The 27432-nt window shown below is 41.0% G+C and overlaps 1 protein-coding gene across 2 annotated transcripts in view; it reads left to right on the top strand.

The window, feature by feature from the left end:
• The first annotated feature begins 11023 nt into the window (after positions 1 to 11023).
• fgd5b (FYVE, RhoGEF and PH domain containing 5b) overlaps positions 11024 to 27432 on the top strand; it is a 32663-nt gene continuing 16254 nt past the window's right edge. Inside the window, exons 1-2 of one of the 2 annotated variants that reach the window (XM_004068556.5) lie at positions 11024 to 11276; positions 12726 to 15177. In XM_004068556.5, coding sequence (XP_004068604.1) covers positions 11267 to 11276; positions 12726 to 15177 — 2462 coding nt within the window. In that variant the 5' untranslated portion in view covers positions 11024 to 11266. The remainder of the gene's footprint in view (positions 11277 to 12725; positions 15178 to 27432) is intronic. The other variant, XM_020703031.3, reaches the window with a different exon arrangement.

Raw genomic sequence — 27432 nt, 5'->3', positions numbered from 1 at the left:
TGAAGTCCATCATGTGGTGGAGCATTATCCTCCATGAACAGGAAGTTGGGGGTGTGCTGGTGGAGTTGACTTGACCATCTACATGAACCAAATCAGTGTTGCTCTGACTGGTGATGCTTGTCCAGACTGTTGCACCTCCTCCACCAATACTAACCTTGGGGACCTTGTTGCTCACCTCGCCTTCTCCACCAACACTGACGACCGTCATTTATGTCAAGGTGACTCACCTTGTCGAGGTCCCATGGTCTTGTACTGCAAACGTGTGTCTTGGTGTCAGTGTAGTCTCCTGCAGCGGTCGTCTGTCATTCAAGTCAAAGCGGTGGAGTCGGTTGGTTTGTCTGGATACCCTGGTACCCCTCACATCTGGGAAACGGACCTGCAGCTGTGTGGCGTTTGCTAAACCATGTCAGAGGTCAGAGCTCCTGGTCATGGTTGTGGTCTGTCACTAGTGGGGATCCACTCCTGCCAGTAGTTCTTTGTTGTGATGCAGTCTGCTGAAGACACTTTGAGACTCCTACAACATGTGACCGTCTGCTACCAACCAGAAGGCGCTATGGTCAGGTGGTGCTGCTCATCAGTTGAGCGACGTCGTCTATTCATGACTGTTTGAATGATGAACTTGGACTGACTTAGTGACTAAATCAGCTTTTTATCCCCACAGAATGCTGACATTGATGCCGTGTTGAAATGTTTTTTATTCCAGGATTCTTGGGTTTTAACAGTGAACCTAATGACATCATTGTGTGGAAAACTCTAAATGAGGTGTTCACCTCCCCATCCTGAAAATCTATGAAGTGAAACAAACGCGTAGTGGTGTCATTTCTCTGAAGGAAAACTGATCCAAAAATTCAAATCAATATTTAGTTTTCTCCAGATCTTTTTGGGACAGTTTGTCTCCAAGAATTTCCACTAGATGGCGCTACATCATTTCGCAAGGAAATGAAGGTACATTCTTGTGTTTTTAATAGTTTGTTTTAATGTTTTCGAAGAAGAGTAGTGATTAAAGACTTCATTCTAGAAACATTTGCATTTTTTGTTCTTTTCTGTGATATTTTTTGTAAAAGCATAAAATGGAAAAAAAAAACTGCAAATCTAAAGAATAGATTTGTATTTTCCCCCATGATCCATTTTAAGAGGCATTTACTTTGAGACTGTCCATCTCTAAGAGAGGACATTTACTGCAATAAAGACCAGCAAAGAACCGCCATGTCACTGACCTGAGATTAGCATCCTCTTTATCCACAAAATTAAACTTCCAACATGGTAAGATCTAACAAATCCCTTTTCCCGTGCAATCTATTCATGGGATCAAATAAATCCTTTTGTGTTTGAAATCATGCAAAGGTCTCCTGCAGACTTCCTCTCTATTTGTTGAAATTTTTTTGGCTGATCTGTGCGCCAATCCTACATTTTTTAGCATTTGCAAAGAAAACCTTATAATTCAGTCAGAGAAGAAGAAGATTTTTTTAATCCTACCAGGATCAACATGCTGAGAACAGTAAATGCACTGGGTCAGAAAATGAAAGGTTGGCTTATATGTTAAAATTTTATTGAATTTATATTACTTGAATAATATTTAAATGGATCTTTTTCACTGGATTTCTGTGTGAGAAGTTTCAAATCCAGTCAATAATGTTTTAGCTTCGTACTGATTTCCCCAAACAAAATGTGTTGGTTTAAAGCTCAGATGTGGTGTGAGCTCCATCCACCCATCCATCTATCCTTCTGTCCAGCCATCCCTCCATCCATGGATCCGTCCCCCCGTCCATCCATTTTCCAAAGCCACTGTATCCGTTTTGGGTTTGCTGAAGCCTTCATAGGGCAAACAATCACACACATATAAACACTTAGGAGCAACTAGAGTCATCAATTTACCTGCATACTTTTGGACAGTGGGAGGAAGCTGGAGTACCTGAAGAAAACCACAGATCCACAAGGAGAACATGCAAACTCCTCATGGAAAAGGCCCAGTCAGGAGTTGAACCACAACCTCCTCACTGTGAGGTCAGAGTGCTACCCACTACACCACCATGGAGCTATTAGCTCAGATGGTGAATGTTTGCAGGTTTTCCTGTAGGTAAAAAACATTTATGTTGGAAGAAAGTGTTAGGTTTAGATTCTACAAAGCCTGTTTAGTTTACCTCCTTTAACGCTGAAGCGAACTTTAAAAATAAAAATCCAGCTTTCCTTGACCTCCAACATCCCTTCATCTTCTTTAAAAATCATTTTCCAGTGAATATGTTCGACCAACTTTCTTCTGACAACAGAAAACAAAGATCTGTATGAAATTCCAAAGATTGTTCGATCTGACTCTAAAGAAACGGTGTTCCTGTAGAACAGCTTGAGTTTCTTAATGTCCCACTGTGACCCACACGAGGGCTGTTTTGCTGCTGCAGTCTTCTTTAATGCTTCATCAGTGAATAGACCTGCACTGACATGTGTTCTCACCTCCACACAGAGCGAGCATCTGCACACAGACACGGGTCCCAGGGTCAGCACCACCCCACGGTGAGCTATAATGAGTCACTGAGTGCAACGAGAGCTAATGTTGCCACGGCTATTGAGCGCCTCTTGCCATGAGGCCATAATGTCACTCCTGCTGCGTTGTGTTAAACAGCTACAAGTAAAACAGATTGGTGCCAGTGAGTTTGATGGCAGGCCTGCTGGAGTGCTGCCTCAGCAGCTGCTGGATCCAGAACCGAGGCCTGTGGAGCTTCTAATGACGGGCTTTGGAGGAGGTTTCCACTTTCATCTCTGGGCCCCGAGTTTTTATTGTGAGGTGTATTTTTGTCTTGTTATTGACTGGATACTGCTTTACCGCCACATCAGTGGGCTTTCAGCAAAACAATTCATAAAACCTAAAACAAATGTGAATTAAAGCATTTATTTTCTTTGAAATATTAAAACACGTAGACAAAATCGTACCTTAGAATGAAACGACTGTAACACACAGAGCACTGAAATGCTGCAGCTGATTAAAAGGGACATTTATTTGATTAAAAAACGATTATTCATTTTAAAGAACCAGAACGTGTTTTAACATCAATTTAAAAAAATACAATTTAGATGATCCTGAAAGTGTTTTTATTCAAAAGAACATGCACACTAAGACACAATTTAAAAGTTGAAACAATTTCTTAGAAGTATAGTACAACAACCAAAACATCAGAATTTGTTTTTGACAAATAAAAGAGTGCCCCCCCCCCCCCAATCATGCAAAAAACAGCAAAAACTGAATCTTAAGAGAGGGAAAAGACCCTTGCAACCTTCGTGCTATCCTAGGCACGTTAACGTTGGGAGTTGGGTCATCTAGACCCACTAGACAGTGCTCTGAACCTTTTTTCTTCAATGATTTGTGATCTTCACCGGTGTCCATGGATTACATGAAATCTTTCCACCTTTATCCACCTTTGTCATGGTAGGGAGAACACGTCAATGTAAGGGTGGGGTCTTCTGGACCCCACAGGATAGCACAAGGGTTAGGACAACATGTCTTGATTTTGTCTTGCAAAAAATAAAGTACTCATTAAGAAGGTTTTCAACAGCAAAAATAAAATGTTTGCATGTCTCAGTGGCTAGAATTAGTCAGAAAATGTTAGTTTTTTTTCTTTTTTCAAAAAAATGTGCATAATTTCTGACTTATTTCTAGTGGGTATGATTTGCAATGAAAAAATATCAGATGCAGTTTTTCTTTCTAGAGAACAGCTCCCGTTATAAAGAAAATTATGTTTAAATTTGTTTTACATAACATAAATGAACCAAACTGTTATAAAATCTCCAGTCATTGCGTTGATCATCTGAAAAAAATCCCTTTAAATTAATTAGATCTCCAAGTCTGGCTCTTTCAGGGAGAGCAGAAATTTGACAGTGTGTCTGTGTGTGTGTGTGTGGGGGGGGGGGGGGGGGGGGGGCAGCGTCTGTTACCTGACATTGAACACTATCTGCCTCATTAGACAAGACGCCAACAACCAACAAGACAAACCAGTAACATCATCTGTGTCCAAACAAGGAGGAAGGCTAAAACACTTGGGGTAAATTTATGGAAGTGTTTAAAGGATTATTTGGGTTTTATGGAGAATTTATAGAGGAAAATAGAGCAAGCAGCACAATTCCAGATGATGGTTTGAGGGCTATAATTGTAGAAGCTGTTGTTCCCAAAAGCTGTGACTTCAGAAGTGGCTTGTCTTGATTTTATTTCTTGTAGAACAATTAAGGTTGAATGAGTTCCTCAAGCTGCTGGTCTGAGGAGGGAAGCTAATGTGTTTGAGACGCTGCGGCGTGTGAGCTGAGCTGAGCCGTGAGCTCGCAGGGCACTTTGTCTCCAGGGCAGTGTTGTCTGACAACCTCCTTTAAGCGGGATAGAGATATCAGCTACACATCCACGCTCATAATGGCCACATAAATTTAACTCCTGCAATGGAGGAGAAATGTTAAAAAAGTGGCTGAGAACTCATTTGTAGTCTTTTCGTTCCTCACAGGTTCTAAACAAATCCGTCTATAAACACTGAGATTTTTTTTCAAATTTTGATATATTTCAAACATATAATGTAAAGTGACCCTCTTTAAATCTGTTCAAATAAACGGGGTCAATTTATTTTGTTATTGTGAAATATAAACACTTCCTTTATAATAAGACAGATGCTTTAATCAAAAGACTTGTGTTTGAGCCAGCTGCAGATGATAAAGTCAACCTTTCTTTGCCTGTAAAGTCCAGGCGTTGACGGTGAAATGTGACGGTCAGTGACTTTGCCTAAATTAGAAGTTGTAAAGAGAGGAAGCGGCGTTTCTTGGCAGCCAAGATGTCACGCTGCCGATGGCCAGGATCCTGCAGCCTCTATTGATTGCTGGATCCCAGGCTGCTACAAGGCTGATGCATTTCAATGTGTCCCTCAATAGAAGATTAATGTTGTTGCTAAAGAGCGGATTCCATCACTGCCCTCTCCTTTTTGTGTCCATGAAACGTGTTTGCCAAACGGACACAAAAGTAAACGCCTAAACTAGTTCACTTCCACCAGAAACAACAAGGATGTGAAGCAAAATAGAAGTCCTGTTTTAAAAAATAGACCAATAAACAAGAATAAGTAAGTAATTTTTTAAGGCCGGTCTTATGAAACAAACATTGTTTGGAATTGTTGTATAATATTGCAACTGAAAAGGATTTGCAGAAAGCAAAGTCATTTCGTATCAAGTTTTATTTAAAGGCTTTACGTTTCTCTCACTGTGACCTGAAAAGACAGATGTTTTCTGAACCGATTCTCTACTGTGCTTTAATGTCATCCTCAGGTTTCTACTGTGAGCTGCATCATTTCACCGACTTTACTCCTAAAACAAACATGTTGCTGAAATAGTTGCATCCACCCATTCATCCATCCATCCATCCATCCATCCATCCATCCATCCATCCATCCATCCATCCATCCATCCACCTATTCACTCATCCACCCATCCATCCATCCATCCATCCATCCATCCATCCATCCATCCATCCATCCATCCATCCATCCATCCATCCACCCATCCATCCATCCACCCATCCATCCATCCATCCATCCATCCATCCATCCACCTATTCACTCATCCACCCATCCATCCATCCATCCATCCATCCATCCATCCATCCATCCATCCATCCATCCATCCATCCATCCATCCATCCATCCATCCACCTATTCACTCATCCACCCATCCATCCATCCATCCATCCAACTATCCATCCATCTATCCACCTATTCACTTACTAACAGGATTGAGGAAAGGAGAGTAAGGTGGTAGGAACACTATGAACATCCTTGGATGAGTGGTGAACCAGGCCCTGACCAGTGGGCCACGGTGGAAATTCACTTTGTCCCATACAATAACATATAGTGGTAGGTGAGGCCCTAAGATCTCTCATTTTCAGGGATCAATTCAAAATGAAGGCGGTCCATGAAGATGAGGAGCTTCTGTGTATTGTATGGGCCAAGACTGGGGATGTGAGTGATCACACCATTCTCAGATATGGCCACACACATAGTTATATTGCCCCCTCACTGGCCTGGGACATCCTCCTTCATTAGTTAAGTTCTAGTCTCACCTGACTGTCAATTGCTGTAATAAATTTATCAAATGTTCCGAAGGATTCATATTTTGTATTCATGGTATTATGTTCTTGACTGATTTTGACAATTGAACAGACTATTGTGCATATGATGACTTACACAATGAAATGATGCTGACTCATTTTGGAGCGAACAACCATTAGACTGAGAATCAACAATCAGTTTAGATCAACAAGATCTATTCACTTGGAAATTGTGCTAAATGAAGCCTACCTGTAATCACTTGCAAAGCTGTACTAAGATATTTGCAATTTGATGAAAGTAATGAGAAATGCCATTCTGTTGTGAACAATTGCCAAGTGGTTTGGAGGTTTGTCCATGTTGTTTTGAGAATGTAATTTCTGTTTCAAGGAATGAGCCAAACCAATGGAGAAAAACTGTACTACATTTTGATCAACATGACAATTGATAATGTAGCAAAGAGCAGAGAATTGTACATAATCATTTGCATGGATGTACCAAAGCAATTGCAACTTGTTCAAAGAAGTGAGAAACTGCTTATATGACGTGCACAAGTGACATCATGATGTGAAGATTGAACAAATAGTTTTGTGAATTTCATTCTGATCTGAGAATTGTACTAAAGCGACTGAGAAAAACTGTAATTCAAATGTAATGTAACTATAAAACTGACAAAAGACTTTGAATAGAGAGAAATGCTTAGTTCTTGATGACAAATCATCTTTTAATAAAACAAAGGAGGTCAGTGTTGGTGAAGAAGATGATTACTTTGGGGAATTACAGCAGACCCAGGTAGAAAACAACAGAAGATCTTTTATCTGTTGTTGACTACACCCTCTGTGTCCCAGATTTACGGAAAACAGTCACAGGAAAGTGTACATTAAGATGGAGTTCCTTTTTAGGGCCCAGTCTTATTGTTTCCACTCAGAGCGAAGACGAGCAGACAAACTCTTTCCCCCTCGGATGGAGGGGGAAAATGGAGACAAGCTGTCGAAGATGTCCTCTTCACCCCTCAATGCAGGCGTGTCTGTTTGATGTACACATAAGTCACAAAATACTGTATTTGGACTCAAATCTATTCCCCTAAAACAAAGATTTTAAATGGGACAGAAAGAAGATGAATGAAAAATGTGACCCGGCTTTGAACTTTGCATGTTAAAGCTGCATTTATCATTGACCAAACAGAGTTAGACTGTCATGCACAACAATATGCAAAAATAGAACTCAAACATTTTATTGATACATTTTTGTGTTGGTAATTTAAAATGTTTACATGTTGGATAGAGATCAGAAAACCAGACTCTGTATCCCCAAATGTGTGGGATGTCTAAACAAATAACAGCCTGTAAAATGCTTTTTCTCATGTGTTTTCATTTTCCTCATGTTTGTAATTGATTGGGGTAAAAGAGGCTCTGCAGCTGACATCACACCTCCTTTTCCTAACCTTACATGTAAGGTGTATTAGAGCTCTCTTGTTTCAAGGACACCTTGTTGACGTTCACATGATTACACATTCTCATTGAGACCCTGCTGGGATTTGTCCCACTCAAACCTAATCCTCAGATTTTTTTAATCAGTGACCCTTTGATCGGAGGTCCAAATACTGCTTTAAAATTGTAATTCTTGATTTTGGACCAGACCTTTGTATCTGTATAAACATTCAACAAACAACCAGGGAAATGTGCTGGTAATTCATCAGATGCTTTTCTTTGTTCTTCTCAGCAAAGTGACTTGTATAAGGATTTGGATTTTTGTGCTGGACTCCCTTTCGGATGCCGGTTAGGAATCCAGTTCAGGACCTGCTGTGTCACAGACCATGATAGGTTCAGAGTCAAAAATGAACCTAGCAGGCAAGTCTTGTCTGAAGTTGTGAATAGTTTAGTCAAAGACTTGAGTTGAGAAATGTTGGGCACTCTTCCTCTCAGGATACTCTAGCAGCAGAGAACAAGATGGCGCCCAGACATCATTAGCCGGACCGGAAGTCCTTGACCATAACCAAAGGTTCACCCCCTTTCAGTCAAGAAATACTCGGGACCCTAACACTTACAGTTTTATTTCCCCGTTTTGGGCTTTAAACCACTGGAGATGTCTCCGTCAAAACCAACTAATCCCTAATTGTTTGTTATTGTTTGTTTTGTCTCAGGGACCTGGTCTGCAAATTAGCCCTTAGCTAGATGGTCTGTGGACATGGCATTGGTTGCATTTAGTTTTTCCGGATTCCTTTTTTTTTAGGAGTTTTTCCTCACTGCGAAGGAAGATCTAAGGGCAGGGATGCCCTGTTTAGTTTAGTCTGTTTAATTAATGCACCGTAGTAGTATTTTTAATATTTTCCAATAGAATTCTATGCATTTATGATCCTTTTGATTGTATGTTTACGTTACAATTACCAGTACAAAGTCAATTGAGACGACTGTTGTTGTGAATTTGGGATATAAAAAAACGGAATTGAATTGAAATTGAAAACGTAACTGTTTTTTCTTCTCCTGTCCCTTTTCAAATAAATAATCAATAATGGGCCGACTAAGCACTACAGGGTTCTAATGCTTCAGAAAGGGGAACAGAACTGAGACCACAAATCTCCCGTAAACCTTTTGAATGCACAGGCTGATGTGTGTGAGATCCTCTCCGGAGTCTGTCATTAGTGTTTGGTGCAGAAGATCAACACCTCCAGCCTGACCCAATGAGAAAAAAATGAAAACATCCTTAGTGCCCCAACAAGAGCGGGTCCAAAGGTGAAACCATATCATGTTTTTTAATGAGATGGACACATAAAGCTTTTGGCTTTAAGTGTACTCTGCAGTTTTTTTGTTTTTTCAGGTATTGTGGGGAGAAGCAGACGATACATCAGTTTTCAGTTCAGAGGTTTTTGAATTACCTGGACCTTAAATTATGATGAAATGCCTCTGATGCTCCAAGCAAAGCACTAAATCGGACTCTGATCTTCTTAGAGGCGTTCCCTCCCTCCTCTTCAGTCATTCTGTGGTAGATTTTCTGGTGTGGATTATTGGACTCTTCCATGACACACTTTTTGTCGCAGCATTTGCTGTTGGAAAAAGGGGTCTTGAATTTTTCCTTCGTGCTTTAGCACACAGAAGAGTTGATGTTAAGCTAATGATATAATGAAATACAGGCAGTTTTTCTTTTTTGTCTTAGCCAAACCTGTCAAAGTTAATACTGGAAGACACAAACTCAGTCACTCTCTTTTCTATCCAGAGAGCTTTCTGCAAAGGAAACAGGTCTGCACTTGACAACACATCCCTAACATTTCCAAGCTCAATCATGTCCTATTTTGGGAAATTTGTTGTTCTATAATCAGAAACTGAAATTACCATCCACAAGTGAGCTCCATTCTTAAGACCAAACTGGAAATATCCCCAGCATGTTTTAATCCTGTAATGTAGGAGAGGGGCGGGACCCAGAAGCAGGACAGATGAAAGAACATTCTTTACTGAGCCCCAGCCGTGGTGGTGGAGGGCTTGGGTGGGTGATGACACGGATGAGCTGCTGGTCTGGTGGAAGCCGCCATGACTGAAGATTTTGGACCTTGATTGGTGTCCCGTGGCATGACAAGTGGTCGACAGTGGTGAAGACGAAGTTGGTAGTGATTCCGGGAGAAGCAGAACAAAGAGAGGGTCAGCGTGCAGATGAAAGTGAGGATCTTTGGCATAAAGCTTGGCAATTAGCTTGCCTTGAGACCATAGCTAAAGAAGACACCACCCATACGTCACGACCATTGGAAGTGGTCACTTGAACGTCCATTGCCAAAGGCGGAGTGAACGCAGCTTTACTGACCCTTGTGTGTTGTTTAAGTGTTCACTGCAACCTGTCGCCCACAGCAGCCTGTTCACTGAGCGTTCCACAACCTTGATATTTTGTTTGGGCCACCTCTGTGCCCCGTACAGGATTACCCGTTTTTCACCCGCGGACTGCCCTTACCCACCCGTAAGGGCAGTCGTGTCTAAGGCACAACACACTTGAAGATCACCTGACAAAGCTCACGATGGTGCTTTGAAGATATGTTAACAAGGATGTCTAACTATTTCAAATAATATTTATTTGAAATAGAAAAAGAGCAGAAAAGCAAATCAGACACTCCTGTACTTTTGATCTTTGTTTACCTGTGAGACTGAAGGCCTCAGAGTCAGTGCCCTCGCCAACACTGCTGTTAGTGCTTCACATCATTGCCCTTGTTTAATCTTTGCCAGCTGACCACCATTCAAGAGTAAATATAGCTTTCCTTACTTCACCAGTGGCGCACAGTAAATGCAGGGTTAAAGTGTGTCCATGAGCTTCAGAGGATGTGAGGTGGGGTTAAGCAGGAAACAGGGAGAGCAGTTTCCTGTTTGGTATTAAAAAAGAGCCTGTTGTGCAGCAATCAAACGGGTAGATGGGCGGTCAGGGAAAAAGGCTGGTTTATCCATGCAGGCCACTTTAGTTCAGACCCAGAATCCATTTCACTCTGCTGTGTAACACAGTTTCTTATGAAAGTCTTTGTGTTATCGTAGAGTCTATTACATGAATTTATGAGTTTGAGTATGAAGTTAAATCGTTCAAAATCACTTTGAACCTTTATCTTTTGTGTAACGTTTTCTATCAGAGAGATTTAGTAAAAAGAACTGGGAAGCATAAATGCTTTTAACCGAAATATTTTCAAATTAAAACGAGTTGATCTCTTTTCCACAAAACCGAAAAAGGCTGTTTGTAAATGCACCCAAACACAAACCCTCTGGTAAGACAACACCCAAATGTGTCTTTGACATTACTTTAAATAAAAAAAGCTGTTTTCTATTTATAAGAGATCTAAATAAATAAAATGTGTCTTGGTAAAAAGTTGTTCTGGTGGTGTCCTTAAATGGGTCATATCCACGATGGGGTTTTTCCAGAGCTTTAATTTGATTAAATATGTGTCACCACAGCAGCTCCCCTCAAACCTTCAAACCTACACAAAGGCGTGTGTGATCGCAGACCGGATCCCGCAGCAGCAGCGGCAGGATCCCGCAGGCTGCTGCTTCAGTGCGCAGATTTGGTTTCCAGTCGCGTGCGTCCTGTGCGCGCGGGGATGCGCAGCAGACGATCAGCTGAGCAGCGGAGGGCAGAGCCGTTCAGCGGGAGTTGCTGCGGGGATTGTGCTTTCACATGCCTCCCCAGGAGCCGCGCGGTGGACCTGCGTTTGCGGAGGGGATGCTGGAGACGGTCGCTGCTCGAAAATGAACGCAGGTGAGAAGATTTCTACAGAAGACTCAAGCCTCAAAGTCAGAAGATTTGGTCGAGTTTTTGGTTTTTACTATTATCTGAAAAGAACATTGAAGGTGGAATATGTAGGATGGTTCGTTTTTCAAAATATTTTTTTATGTTATTTTCACAACTCTGTAATAGAGCAGTAAGGGGTTTCTGTGTGCTTCATTGTCGTTTATGGCACACTCATCCCCGCAATTATATTCTTGTCTCGGCAAGGGTTAACAAATGAGGATACAGTCTAATGGAAAGCTGCTTTTTGAACCAGGATTAAGTTAATTTAAGAGAGCATAACATAAATACTCGTTTTTTTCTGGTTTATTAAAAGTCTAAAAGTAAAGGGGCCTGTTAGGGGCCACACTAACATGAATGACAGGAAGTGAGTCAGGGAAATCCCTCAGTCTCCTTTGTATTCCTCTTCTGAAGCAGTGTGTGTGGTGTGTGTGTAGTATATATATATATGTAAAAAGAGAGACAAAATTCCTGCTACTGAACAGTGTAGATTTCCAGATTCTTTGATTTCTTCCAGATCATCAAGTGTCAATGAAATATGTGTCCAATCAAATGAGTAAACTAGAATGAATGTCAAATCCATTCACATGTTAGTTTCCTAAAGTTCAGTCCACTGTTGTTTTTCCACATCCAAAGAATCCAAAGGGAACATTCTTAGAACATTCTAGCACACTGGATGGTCACATGACTTTGCTAAATTCAAAGTGTTTCCACACATTAGACTAGAATGATGGACTGATCCGTTTTTGCTGCATCCCATTTGTGTCATCCACTGTGATGCGCTTGCCATTATAGTGAAATAAACCTACCGTGTCTCAATCCAAATGGTATTTTCCAATATTTATATAATAAATGTATTTTATTTTGAAACAATTTTATATGGTATAGGTTGATTGGAGTCACAGCTTGCCTCAGACAGATCAATATGGTTGGATTGTACCAATGGGATGTGATTCATCTGTTAATCATGACACATTTCGTGAAAACTTGCATTGACTTCACGCTTTTTATTTCTGGAAAGTTTTCTTTGAGAAGCTTTATCCACCATAGGAGGAAATAGGAGAATATGATGTGTGGGAATGTACAAATCTGAAAAATAAACAACACAAAATCAGTGATTTGTATCAGTGTTTTACTTAAACACTCTTGTTTGCACTTTAACCAACCCAAAATAGTTTTGGGCAGTTTAAGAGCCAAACTTTTTTAGTTACTTGAGCAGTTTTCTCTCTAGAGGGTGATAAGTGTGCAAAACCAAAGTGGAACACATTTGTGATAAAATGCCCTATTTTATAACTATTCCTATTCCATGACCATTTCAGTCTTTTGCCAGTTTTAGGTCACAGGAACAGCACACCAATGACCTGTGGTCTATTTTAAAGTGCATAATCTTACAGTTTCCTTTTCCTGTTGTTCTCTCAGACTGCACAAAGCCTTCGGTTGCTCCCAAGCCAAGAATTGTTTGTCACGACAACCTGAAGCCGCCCTCCTCTCCTGCGTCAACAAGTCGTCTCAAACCCTCTATCGCTCCAAAACCCAAAGCCTCAGTGCTGTTAAATGGCAACCAGGAAAGCATTCGTAATGGCATTGTGCCTTTTGTACAAGATGATGTTGATGACAGGCACGATAAAAGGTCTTGTGAAAGAATTAGAGATACATCTTCCTCAAAGAAAGTCCTGAAGGCTGGTATCTTCAGATCTCCACTAACACACTTAGTGACTGTGACAAAGGTACCCCTGGATGAAGACGTGACAGAGGAGGAGAAAGAAGAGGACAATTTACTTCAAGAAATAATTGAAGAATGGAGATTAAGTGACAATGCTCTGACAGATGAAGCTGACTCCCTGGAAACACTGTGGCTCAGTGAGGCCAGGCTCACAGCTGACTCTGAGGAGACAGAGGGAACAATCGACACCAAAGCCGAGGAGGACACAGATGCTGAAGCTTTTGATGCAGGTGAAGCTCTGGCTGACACTGAAGGCCTCTCAGTGGAAGACCTGTCTGTCGGTAGTGCTGAGGAGGAGGCGTGCCAACATCCCTGCAAAGATCCAGAGGAAAAGCAAAGATGGCTACAGCTCAGAGAGAGTGGAAGTTCAGCAGAAGGTCTTTCTAGACTGGACCATTGTCCCCTTGTTGAGGACAATATAGGGAATGCAGATGCTGAGTGTGTAATAGAGGAGAAAGAGGAAGAGTTAGGTCATGATTGTAGTTTCACTTGTACCATCCTGAAGTTGAGATGTGGCCAGAAGACAAAGGAAAAGGTTCAAGGCCAGCAGGACACCTGCTCTAATGACTTTAGAGGAGATGACCACAAGCAGGTTTGTGAGACGGTGATGGAGAGTGGAGGAGATCATGAGCCCTTTTACATTTCTACTGAAGACAATATGAGCAGAGAGTTGAGACCAGAGGATGAACTCACAGAAAACAGTTTTTCCACCGTGAACAGCAGCTTAGTGCTGAATGGCAAATGTGAGGAGACAGCAGAAAATGAAAAAAAGGATTACTTGGGCTTTGGTGACCGTGGGAAGCATGGTGTGAGGACAGCTCAGAAGAAGTTGTTTGATCAATCCGAAGATGCCAAGTTTGATGTATTTGGAAACAAACTAAACAATTTGGGCTGCCGGCCGAGTTTCCGACAGAAATCTGTGCTGACAGAGGCAGGCACTTTGCTGACTTCTTCTCTGTCAGAAAGCCAACTTCTTTCACCAAACATCAGTGTTTTTGAAGATAAAGATGCTCACATTGCGCCCTTTCTGGATGAAACAACTGATATGGAACTGGACAGCAACGAGCGTCTTTACGAAGGCTTTGCTTCATTGGCTCAAACGGTTTTTCCTTTTACCAGCAAGGCCACTGGGATTCCCTCACCCTCTCTGTCACAGCGGAACACAAACCCCATGGGGGATACGGGAGCCCTGCTTTTCCAGAAGTCTTACAAAAGTGGACTCCGACCACCATCAAAAAGCTCCAGCCCCATGTTAAATTCAACGCGGCACAAGGGCTTAACAAAACCTAACTATCTGTCCTTGTACTCGCGCTCCCTCTCTTTGGAGGGGCAGGACGCACATCTGCATGTCCACAGGGACGGATCTCCCAGACAAAGAGGTGCCTTGTACTCGTCAGACAGCTTCTCTAGGAGCTCACCCCAGTCCTCCAGTGCCCTGTCCACACCCACATCTCTGGTAGATATTCCTCCTCCGTTTGAGCTGGCCTACATCACCAAGAAGCCCATTACAAAAAGTTCTCCCTCACTTCTCACAGTGGGAGACTCCACAGAGAAACACAGGAAAAAGAAATCCTCCATTAAACGTTTCCTGATGCTCAAGTTTGGTTGGAAAACAGAAAACAAGCACACGACAGAAGAAAAAAAGCCTTCAGCTGATTCCAGCCATCGCTGTTCAAGTAGACTGCTGGAGTTTGACAGGCACAGCCTTAGTGGTTCTCCAAAGTTCAACTCAAGGCCGCCTAGCAAGCCTCTGGTTTCACCTGAGCCCGCCTCTTCCTTTTTGTTCTACCAGGAGAGCAGGAGGAAAGGGAATTCTGTGGCCTTCCTGAATCGCAGCGTGGTCCGGGTGGAATCCTTCGAGGACCGATCCCGCGTGCCTTTCACCCCCCTCCCCCTGACCAAGCCCCGCTCCATCTCCTTCCCCAACGCAGATACCTCAGATTATGAGAATGTTCCTCCCATCAGCTCGGACTACGAGAACGTTCAGGTGCCTCACTGGAGGGCTGCTCGGATGGCACCCCGCGCAGACTTCTTTGAGCGTCCCTTTCGGGCCTCGTCTTCCGCTAATGAGACGGATGGTTACGTGGACATGAGCAGCCTGCCAGGGTTTGAGAAGAAAACCCAGTCAGCTAAACAGGAAAGTGAAAGGTGCGTAAACAACAACATTCATCTGAAAATCCACACATTCAGGCTTTAAAAATAAACCAGTTTGTTGGAATTATTGTCCAACCTAAACCTGTCAGTTTGCCCCAGGGCAGCTGTGGCTACATCACTAGCTTACCATTACCAAGTGTGAATGAGGAGTGAATGAAAACTGGACACATTGTGAGCGCTTTGAGCGTCTGGAAAAGCACAGATAAATCCAATCCATAATATTATTATTATTATAAAAAAAGTATTTGATTCTGGATGTCTAACAACCGTGCTGTTAGAAAGTTGTCAATGTGAATAAATATGTTATGGCATCCATTAAATTATTTAAGACAGTTATGTCTTTTAATTTTCATGAACACAAGGCAAAGATGTGCTTCTGTTTAAAAAGACACATTTCAATTCATGTTTTGTATAAAGATGATAACTACACAAATCAGGAAAGGGTTGGTAAAATAATTTGACCAAAAATAATACATATAAGCAGATGCTTTAAGAAAAAGTTACGGCGAGAAAAAAAATGCTGGGCTGTTATTGAATTTCAACAATAATAAAATACAGGCCATGCTGAGCCATGTAAGAAATGAAGTCATCAGAACCACTGTGGCTGGAATGATCATCTCACGCTGGGAGAGGAAGATGAGGTGACTGGATTATTCTTTTATGAAGAAGACTAATGTATATAAATTCCCTGAAATTTGAAAAAGTTACAAAATTAAGATCTTCGTAGCCTAAAACATCCTGACGTTGTTGTCTAATGCTTTATACTAATAAAAAAAACCCAAATAAAACATTTGTAGGATTACTTCAGTCTGAGAGTAGCAGAGGAGTCACAGAAGTGAAAGATATCCATCATTTAAGGAAAGATCCCTGCAGAAAAATGTAATGACATTGTCTGTGAGGCGCAGCGATTTTCATACTAGTACCGTGGGTATGGATTGGTCCACTGACAGGTACAAATTTAGTGTTAACACACACTGTGTTTTTGTGTGGATTGATGATGCTGTTCATCATTTTAGTGGATCTTGTCTTCTTTTACTGTGACCACACGCCTTCTTTATTGCTTCTTGGTCACTTTACACGTTTTATAAATCCTCTGGGGATGAAGATTTATCCTCCTCTGATGCTCCGGTTGCTGCAGACATGGCTATGGTCGTCAGCTGTGCGAGGAAAGCTTCCTCATGCCATGTAGTGAGAGGAAGCAACTCCAGCTGTTATCTGTCACTGTTGGGACATGTTGGGTGTGAGCGGTGGAAATGCTGGCGTGAGGGTGGTCTCTGCAGATCTAAGTACAACAGGGTGGCTTCATTCATTAATCATCTGTTCAGGTGCAGGGAGGAGCGCTGATGTTGAAGGAGGCATCGTCCATATCCCTGCTGCGGTTTTACTCATCGGTATGATCAGCCGTCGTGTGCTGACACGAATCCCTCCCACCCCGCCAGAGGGAATGCATGGCGGGGTCCATGTCATACGGGTCACTTAAGATGATTAATAGTCAGAGCATTTTGGAGTCATTGCTCTTCTTCTGCAGACAGTTAGGAAGAAGAGGCAAAGATACAATCTGGATGTGTTCTGTAGTCAGCTGTTGTCACCTGCAGAGCGTCTCTCATTCATGGTTCAAAGAGTTCCTTTCTTCTTTTAGTTACAATTACAATGTAATCTATTCATTCCTTCATTCATTGAAAGAATGAAGACAAGGTTATCTCTTATTTTATTAACTTTCAAAACAAGCAAATTTCCAAAAAAAAGGTTGATGTAAATAAGACAGACTTTTTTTATTTTAGCAGGTCTGGAATTAAAGTCCATTAAAGCATCAGAGCTGCTTTAACAAAAAAAAAAAAAGATCAGTGTGTGTCAGGTTTGACAAATTAAAACACACAAAGACCCACTCCAATAAAAAATGGTTTTTTAATGGTTTTAACATGTTCTTGTAGCATTTGTCCCATGATGGGGGAGATTTATAAAATAATTTAAGGTTAAAACAGTGTTTCTCTGTATTTTTTCCTTATTCCAATCTGCGGTTTGAAAAAGAACAGGTTTGTGATGCAGAAACTGCCGTGGGCTGGCCACAAACTCCCTGCATCTATTGGGAGACAAAAGGATCCATGTGCGTCTTCATTTTCCTCATCCAAGCTGGCATCTGGCTCTGAACAGTATGGCTGGATAGCTCTGATATGTTATTTCGGGGGTGTGAGGGGCTGTTAGCTAGCGGGAGAGAGAGTGTGTAAACGAAGGAATGATGGGATGTCAACACAGGGTGACGTCCGTGCAAGCAGTCCCGCCCACAACTCTGAGGCAACTTTCTGATGAACACCTGCCGCTCTGCAAAAAATATGTCCTAAAAGACAACACAGGATTTTTGTTTTTGACTAAAAACGGCATCATCATATAATATATATATATTTTTGTACTGTGAAGCGACCTTGAGTGTCCAGAAAGGTGCTCTATAAATAAATTGTATTATTATTATTATTATCATAATTAACGACCACTGGGAACATAAATCAAAATATACAGAACACTTTTTTCCTATAAATGGGCTTTGAAAGAAAAAAGATCAAATTGTTCTAATAGTTTTATTATAACAACAGTTATTTTAATGTCATTAGATTTTAAAGCACATACTGCGTAATTTAACTAAACATAGATTTATATTAAATAGCAGTTTTTACTAGAGAAAACAAAATAGGATGCAGTTTTTATTGAACTAATATAACGTATGCAGATGGTCATCTAAAGCTGATCATACTGTCACGGCTGCCCAGTGGAGGAAAAACCCAGGAGCAGGAAGGACCCGAGACAAGTCCAGAAGAGTTCATGACATAACCACGAACGGACAACTAACCTCCAACAGATACACAAGACCCACCCATACAGAAAAAGCAGAAGACACGTCCTTAGACACTGAACACCTATAGTGAATACACACAGCTGTGACTGTCTCAAGGAGAACTCAGGGAGGAAGCACCCGGGAGAACTCACAGCTAATCTGCACAGACACAAATCAGATGTGAACCACAAAAGTATTAGTAGTAGGATAAAAAAATGAAGATGTTAAAAAGATGTATCAGATCAAGAATGGTTATTTCAATATCAATTTTACAATTTATTTCTATAGCCCAAATTCACAACAACAGTAATCTCAATGGGCTTTATACCGGTAAGGTGAACATACAATCAAAAGGATCATAAATGCATAGAATTCAATAGGAAAATACTAAACTTTAACTAAACTAAACTGGACATCCCTGCCCTTGGACCCTCCTTCGCGGTAAGGAAAAACTCCTAAAAAAAACGGAATCCGGAGAAAATGAAGAAACCTCAGGGTTGTCCACATTAAGGAGGGATCCTCCCTCAGGACGGACAGGCGATGTACCAGGGGGGTATTCCAGGAAGCATGTTTAAACTAGCCTGACTTTAAGCCTGAACTCTGGCTGAAATCCGCCTGAACTTACTTACTCGGGGTATGTCGGTTCCAAAAGACCGGATATGAGTTGGCGTAATTACGCTCGACTTGGTAACCCTGGGTTAATGCTCGTGCACAGCAAGTACATGAAGACATTCTCAATGGATCGCCGAATTCCCGAGTCACCATGGAAACGCGTGGAGAAAAAAGAAAGCGGGACACTTGAGACGGAATTGAGACGGAGTCTGAGATTTTAATGACGGCGGATAAAGATTATAAATCCATCAAAAAAGTAATACGGCTGCATCATCAAAAAAAAAGAGTTTCTGCTTCGAGAAAAATAACAAAGTTTCTGATCTTGTTTCCATTTCCCTTGTGACGCATATATATATATATATATATATATATATATATATATATATATATATATATATATTACTTCTATTAGTAACAAATAATTTAGTTAAATTTATTCAACCTAATTTCTTACGTCTATAAAACTCAATAATTGTTTATACAACTCAAATTTACGTATTAATCTAACTAAATGTCACATTACTCCATTAATCTTTTTTCCATCTTAATTAATTATATTTCTTGAACTGTCATATGTCTAAGTTTGAGCCGGCAGATATGCTCATTTTTATAACAATAAAAAGGACTGGAAAAAATGGAGTGCAAAAATTCATTAAAGAATATTCCAACATTATCATTACAATCTATTAAGGTAGGGGTGGTACATAAAATCATCATCCTCTCCTTCACTCTCACTCATGGTGCAGAGACATAATTATAGTAGGACAAAATAACTCGGCAAAACATGGCAAAACACAGTAAAATAGCTATACAACTAAACACATTCTGTCAAAAACCCACACTTAAACCCAAATCCGTCCAGACAGGCAAAGGGAATGATATCCCAGAATCCCTTGCGGTGCCGATCTAACGGCAGCATCAAAGTTACACCTACTTAATTGAATTAATTTGAATGAAAGCAAAATAACTGTCTGAAAACTATGTGGTATTTTTAAGGTGACCTAAAAAAATGATTTATCTTAACTGAAGCAAATAATTAAGTTGGATCAAAGTAAAAATGTTTATCTTTACAACATCCATACGTGGTCTTATCACCCTCTCATGTTGGAAAAAGTATTATCTGAACTTCTTCATCCACTAAATCATCTTCAAATGGACACGCCATGCTGTTTCACCTCTCTGTAAACAAACTAAGCTTCAACTAAACCTGCTCCGGACCAGGTTATGTTCAGAGCATGAGTTGCCATGGTAACTTGACCTACCCTGAAACATACCTCCATTTCTGGAACCGAAAGCTGAGGTTATCAACTTCCTTAGCCTCAAACTTATCGTGGGAGCTAGCATAACCTGCTTTCTGGAATACCCCCCTGGAGGGTGTTCCAGGAAGCATGTTTAAACTAGCCTGACTTTGACCCTGAATTCTGGCTGAAATCCGCCTGAACTTGCTTACTCGGGGTATGTCGGTTCCAAAAGACCGGATATGAGTTGGCGTAATTACGCTCCGACTTGGTAACCCTGGGTTAATGCACGTGCACAGCAAGCTAGCATAACTTGCTTTCTGGAATACCCCCCTGGTCCAACTACAACACTCAGTAATAAAGGCACAAACAATACTTTGCACTAAGTAAGGCTCATTGCAGTAATTAAGTAGACTGTTTGTAGACTTGTGTTGTTAAGTAGACTAATTTGGCAAATGAGAGTCAGGTGTGCAGCACTCAGAAACTGCACGCTGGGGTTGCTAGCAGATGAAGTGCATTCAGTAAGCTGAAGACTGCTCCTGCCGGTGACCGGAGGGGGACACAGAGCTTTGACTTCTGACACAGGGTCACTCACATTCATCCCAAGAGACAACTTCAGAGACATCAGAGAACCTGTGGAGCATGCTTCTAGGGATGCTTTTTCCAGCCTGTTCCCAAAGAAAAGCTCCCATGCAAGAGGAGAACAAATTATACAAAAGAACCCAGGGCCTTCTCACTAGGAGGTGAGAGTGCTAACCGCTACACCAGGGGTGGGCAATTATTTTAACTCGCGGGCCACATTGGGTTCTAAAATTCCATAGAAGGGCCGGACCAGGAGCAGATGTGTGGAGTGAGATTGATATAACATGGAATGTAGATGAAAACATTTGGATTGAAAATTTTATTCTAAAACAGAATATTCTAGAGTTTTTAGTTTAAAACTTTTGTTCCCATTTTAAATCTCTTTTTTATTGTGAAGCCCTTTTAGTACCTTCAAGGAGTTGTAAAGTGCTGTATGAATAAAGTTTCACTTATTCATGATCCTTTTAATAAAATAAATAACATTATTTATGAAATTAAGCAATGTCCAAATAACACTCTATGATTATCAAAGACAAAAATTCAGGAAACATATACTGATACATTTACAAAACAAAAAACAAACAAAACAAAAAACTGAAATAGTCGATCCTCTCCTGTCATACTCCTAATAAAGGCTGCAGCTCTTCACACGTGTCACAGCTGCATTCTGCACGTCTGTTTCTCATCCAGTAATAATGATAAAAGCACATTTCTGTGTCTTCTGCTGCAGCTACGCATATTTCCGTGTTACCTTTTCACCAGTACAGAGTTTCCTTCATTTATTGCAGGAGTTACATTCTAAAAGTAACCGTGATCGGTGAAATCCACGGAGAATGATAACAGATGTTTATGGCAGTAAAACTCCTCTCTGCCTAAAAACACTTTTCTCAGACAGACATGAACATTTTCACCATTTTCTCTTGTTTAAAATCTCAACCCTTCATAGAAATTAGGTCCAGGATCTTAGAATGAAAACAAAGATCTGATTGATCACAGATTTCTGATCTGAAGAGCTCCACGTTTCTGTACAGGAGACACGGCATGGACTGAGATTGATTGACAGGGTCTCCAGCCAATCAGGACACAGAACAGGGTGTGCTGTTTAAGAAAGGCAGCATGATTGCTCTAAAGAATGAGCTAAATAGGTATAGGTACAATAACCGTTCGGACTGTAACAACCGTTCGGGGTCCTTCGAGTAGTGCTGACGTCACATAATGTGATTGGCTGTCTGTTGGTCCGATGACGTATCAGATAGTGATTGGTCTGGACAAATTACGACACTACCATAGAAGAAGATATGAAGTCTGTTTTTTTTGTTTTGTTTGTTTTTTGGTTTTTTTATAAAACTTATGAAGTCCGTTGTAAACAAACAGAGCTCCGACATAGAGCGAGATCATCTTCTAAAGGTGCTTTTATTATTTTTATGATTATTATTAAGCCCATTAGCAGCCGAACGGACTGCGGTCAGAACCCTTCTCCGGACCGAACACTATAACAAAGCACCTTCTCCGCCTGGAAACACGAAGCTACGAGACTTTCAGGTTGGAGTACGGACTGCAGGAGGGTGGAATAAAATGTCACGTCTTGATCGTGTGGCCAGATTAAAAAACAAGCAAAACATGGGTCTCTGATATTGTTCAGTGGGCTGGACCAAACATGGAGGCGGGCCGGATCCAGCCGCGGGCCGCAGTTTGCCCACTCCTGCACTACACCATTTGAGGCATATATATTGAAGGAAAAAGCATGCTTAAAGTCCCCCTATGACAATAAAAAAAAGAAAAACTTCCCCAGTGGTGTTTTAATTACCATCATGATGTTTTAAATCTAAATCTCCCACAACCTAAATGTCTGAAAAAAGCCATACTTCCTGTTAATATGAAGTCTCTGTTTCCAAAATCTCCTCTATACGGGCGTGGCCGTTGGTGCTGAGCTGAGTACCCCCACCCTTGATACCCCCCTTTCTGATGATAATAGCTGTGTCTTGCACAGGAGGGGGGGAACAAACAACACTGACTGACAGTCTCTAATCTCAAAGGTTTCTCATTAGCAAATAAAGGAACTGTGAAAAGTGATATATTTGTGTTTCCACTTTTTTGACAATCTGTGGAAAAACAAAAATGAGATTTGTACCCCACTGTTCAATAATATTACAGATGAAAAATAATTTTGAAAGACCATGAACAATGCTTTAAATGACGTTAGAATTTAGGCTCCATTGCAGCAGCAGGCAGCACTGGCTGTGGCTCTGAACTGATTTGATGCTAGCACATGCAGATTGTTGAATTCACTTGAACAGCAAATAAAATGAAAGAAATGAAAAAAAGTTAAAGTCCCTCTATCTGTCACACACCTAGGGGTTCGAAATTTGGTCTCCGCATTTGACCCATCCCCTGGGGGAGCGGTGAGCTGCAGACACAGCCGCGCTCGGGAACCATTTGGTGTCTTAACCCCCCAATCCAACCCCTTAATGCTGAGTGTCGGGCAAGGTTTTAAAAATTTGGTCCTATTTATAAAGTATTCGGTATGACTCGGCCTGGGTTTGAACCCACGACCTGCCGGTTACAGGGCGGACACTGGCCTTGTGAAAGTGACTGCCGGTATTCACACATAATTTTCTAAACGCGATGAACATTTTTCTTGGCTGCACAGAGCCAAAGAAAGGGTCAAAATAAGGATTACGGTTAGGGTTAAATGGTTCTTGAGTGCGGCTGTTTCTGCAGCTCACCGCTCCTCTGGGGGATAAATCAAACGTGGCGAACACATTTCACGCACCTAGGATAGCAAATGGGACTTCAACTTTAAGTTTTATTTTAAATACATGCAGCCAAAAGCAGATTCCAGCCTTGGACCCACCTTAAATGTGTGCAGGTAATGCAGCAATGCTAAATCTGCTCTTCTCCAGCACCCGAGCTTGTGTACGCTGGGCGGGGCAGATCAGGGAGCTAGGGCAATGCACATGCGCTCCTGGGCTGTTGTGACATCACAAAGGCTCATTAATTCAAACCGAGCGTCTTTGCAACAGTTTGATTGACAGCAAGTTAAAAGAAATGCAAAGATAAAATGATTCTTTAGTACATTTGTTCTATTTCAAAAGAAAAATGTCCCACGTATGTGTGAAAAAGTCAAAAAGCATGATTTTCATTGGAGGGGGACTTTGAGAAGAATAAAACTGCCACTCTGACACTTTTTCACTTTACTCAGAGAAAGAAAGAAAAGTCTTAAGCATGGGCATAAAATCATTTAATTAACATTAACAAAACTAACCTTATTAAAAAAACAAGCCAAAAGAAATAGAAATAACTCCCTTATCTTAAGCAAAAATTGATTTTTTTTTAAAAAGTAGACCACTTATGAATCAAATTTTACTAAAGTGTTTACTTTTATTTGTATCCTATTTGTTTTTGTCAGTATATTTTATACTAATTACACAAGGATCAACAGAAAAAATGAACAAAAAGTTAAACAGATTGGGAAAGCATTAAAAAACACATTTAAAGCATCGCAAGGCTCAGATTCAAGAAATAAAGAAAGGAAATTTACAGGTTTTTTTTTTCTCTATGTCTATTATGTGGATTATAAAAGTGGCAAATTTAAAGGTCCATCAAAATTCTGTAGTTTTGTGACTCTTCTCTGTTTTCAATCTACTACTGAAAACAGTGAATGTCACAACAGTTCAGCAGATTTGGAACGGTCAGTAAACTCAGTGGTTGATGCTGTTCATGTAACAGTAGCCTGAAGGAGGAGCATTGGCAGGTAGCCACAGTCTCACCATGCAGTCACTGGAAACTTAGCCCAAAGAAAAGCAGTAGCAATATCTTTTATCTCTTCTTAGAATTTATCTGTGCTGCTTTTGCCCTGAGCTTTCAAGCTGCATGGCAGACCAGTGAGAAGTGACAGCAGCACTTTCTTTTGGAGTGATATAAAAGTCTAATATTGGAAACTGTTCATGTGCAGAAGCTCTGTGTTTTAAACATCCCTGGTGTCTCCTTTAAGCTGTGTTGTGGTAAGCAGCTATGGGCTGTATACATCTGAAGTCCTGCAGGGAATGAAGGACTCACAAATGTTGCTCAAAGCTAATTTGCACATCCATTGGATTAAATCCAAACATTCCTGGATTGTTGGCTTGGCTGGTCGTCTTATAGATGACTGAACTGCTTCAGCGCTGTGACTTACAGACACACTGTCATTTCAATGTTTAGATTCCCCATTGAGCTTTATCGATTAGCATATTCATATGGTTTCCCTGCAGTAGAAGCTCTCATTGCATAAAATATCAGCATGGATCTCAAGTTGGTTACTGTTGTCACCGTAGGCCTTTTGGACCAGTTTATTGCTTCATGCAAACCTGCAATGTTTTATTTATTCACACTTGATTCTGCCTCTGAGGACGAACATTATAGGGATATTTCAATAAAATGGTTCATAAAGGACCAGAAAGATGGCTTTCACGGTCAAATGGAATTCAGTCAACTTTTTTCACACAAATAAAAAGTTAAACGACTCATGGTAGCTAAGATTAAAAACACAATGCATCAAATATTCAGATTTTTTTTTTTAAATTACAAGTCTGAAATGGATGAAATTGTTGGGGTTTGCGTTTTTACTAACGAGTCTGAATTTTAATGTTATAAAAATTGAATTTTGTGCTGCTTTGCTAACAATTTTTGGAAGAGTTTTTATGAATTTAAGTTTAGCTTTTTAGAACAGCAAATCAAAAGATCCAGAAAAGAGCTCACACGCCTTTGAAACATCTGTCCTGTGAGATAAAAAAGGGAGACTTTGATGGGTGTAATGTGGTTCAGAATGGTGGTGAATTCATTGGGAATTGTGTTTTGTACACTTTAATGTCACTAAATTGAGTTTGCCTTAATACAACCCACAAATGAAAAAGCCAGAAACTGTGCTGGTATTCCTAAATGCTAAATACCAAAATTAAAGTCAATCATTTAGTTTCATCCATTCAAGGTTCTTATGTTTTACTAAGATAATATTTAAAAAAAAATTATACATACATTATATATATAATCATTTTTGTTTTTCATGTTCCTTTTTTGAACGAATATGGGTCACAGAGACACGGAAGTTACCGCTGAAAGCGGCTTTTGCCGGCGTACAGAAAGCATATGAAATATATATATATATATATATATAAATATATATATATAAATAGAAAGCGTGAATGACTTATGACGTGATTTGCGTTCGAACGACATAATTATTGCGTTCGCACGAGTTAATCATTTCGAGGGAACGGAATAGTATTTTGAGGGAACGCAATAGTATCTTGTGGGAACGGAATAGTATTTCGTGCGAACGAGATAATAATCTGTGGGAACAAGATATTAATCTGTGGGAACAAGATATATTTTTATATCTTAATGTCAGGACACGGACTCCTTATGCTGGAGCTGTTGATGGCGCTGTATCTGGCCTCGAACAGCAAAAACAGTGGAAAGCAAGCAGGAGACGATCTTCTAAATGTGCTTTTATGACAGTTATGATTATTGTTAAGTGCCTGTTCGCTCATATTTGTTTTAATCCGAGTGGCCAGTGCTTTTTTTTTCTTGGCTGCAAGGACCCGGAAGAAGGGTTAGCATTAGGCTAATACGTGCTAAAATCATTAGCCGTGGATTAACTTAAACTCCATGGGGGCAATGCCGCAATGAACATCTTGGATATAAATATGTGGTAATAACATCAGCCTTCATTTTGTCTGGACACCACTCAAAAAAACGTTTACAGTTTCTCAGGACTGAGTTGCAGCATTTCCGCCTTCTGACCGGCTGCGGCTTCGGACCAGTGGGCCGGGGAGGGTGCTTTGATACGGTGTTCGCTCCGTCCAAAGATGAAGCTAGTCCGGGGGAAGCTTCAAACAGACGCACCGCGGTCCGCAGCTCCAGACCGCAGAAGGCGTAAATGCTGCTACTCAGTCCTGAGAAACTGTAAACAATAAGGAGCGCACAGCGGCACCCTCCCCTGCCGCTAATACAAAGCTACGAGCCAGGCCGCACTGCTCCTAGACATGTCGTTGTCTCTTAGCAACCATCTACACCGAGTGAGCACTGAAGTCATCGCCCCGCCTCCCTCCTGGAAATGCTGACTGGAATTGAATTATGCGACACTTTTTGCGTGGCCGATGTGAAACAAAAATGCAATCCCCTCTTCGCATTTTCACTTTAATAGTGTCACAGAATAATCGATGGAAAGGGGTGGGGGCGGTTGGTGGGTGGGACTGTTCAACAGCCACACAACCTGTGGATAAAGGCTGTTACTCAGTCTAGTTGTCCTGGCCTGGATGGACCTGTACCTCCTTCCTGAGGGCAGCAGGTGGAAGAGATGGCAGGCCGGATGGTGCTGGTCAGGCAGGATGTTGTGGACTCTCTTTAGACAGCAGGTGGTGTCATCTATGGGAGAGCAGTCCCAATGATTTTTCCCAGTGATTTCACCACCGGATCAGCCTTGGTGCAAATGTAAAACCACACTAAAAAAACATATGTCAGAACACTGCTGATGGCAAAGTTGTAAAAGTTCACCATCAGCTGCCTGGAGATTTTCAGCAGTCTTTAGTTTCCGCAGGTAATAGAGGCGTTGTTGGGCCTCACCCACCACTGAGGCAGTGTGAAGACCCCAGGATAGGTCCTCTGTCATAGTGACCCCCAGAAATTTAAAATTAGTCACCCTCTCTACCATCTCCATGCCAATGGAAAGTGGCTGATGACTTTTTACTACATCTACGGAAGTCTACAATAATTTCATTAGGCTTTTTGATGTTTAAAATCAACTTTTTATTGTCACACCATGACACCAAGTGTTGCACTTCTTTCCTACAGTCCGTTTGTTCTGAAGGGAACAAAAATCGGATTATTTCACCTAAATTCCTATGAAATTTGACTTTCAGCTTAGACAAGAAAAACCTTGTTGTTTCCTTAGTATTTGTGATAAAAATTAAAATTCCTAAAATTATATGGTAGAAGAAACTAGTGTCTCAT

The sequence above is a fragment of the Oryzias latipes genome, chromosome 5 (assembly GCF_053564925.1).
Source record: "Oryzias latipes strain Hd-rR chromosome 5, Olatipes_Hd-rR_3.1".
Taxonomy (NCBI): domain Eukaryota; kingdom Metazoa; phylum Chordata; class Actinopteri; order Beloniformes; family Adrianichthyidae; genus Oryzias; species Oryzias latipes.
The sequence above is the reverse complement of the archived record's forward strand: the minus strand, read 5'-3'. Positions and strand labels throughout refer to the sequence as shown.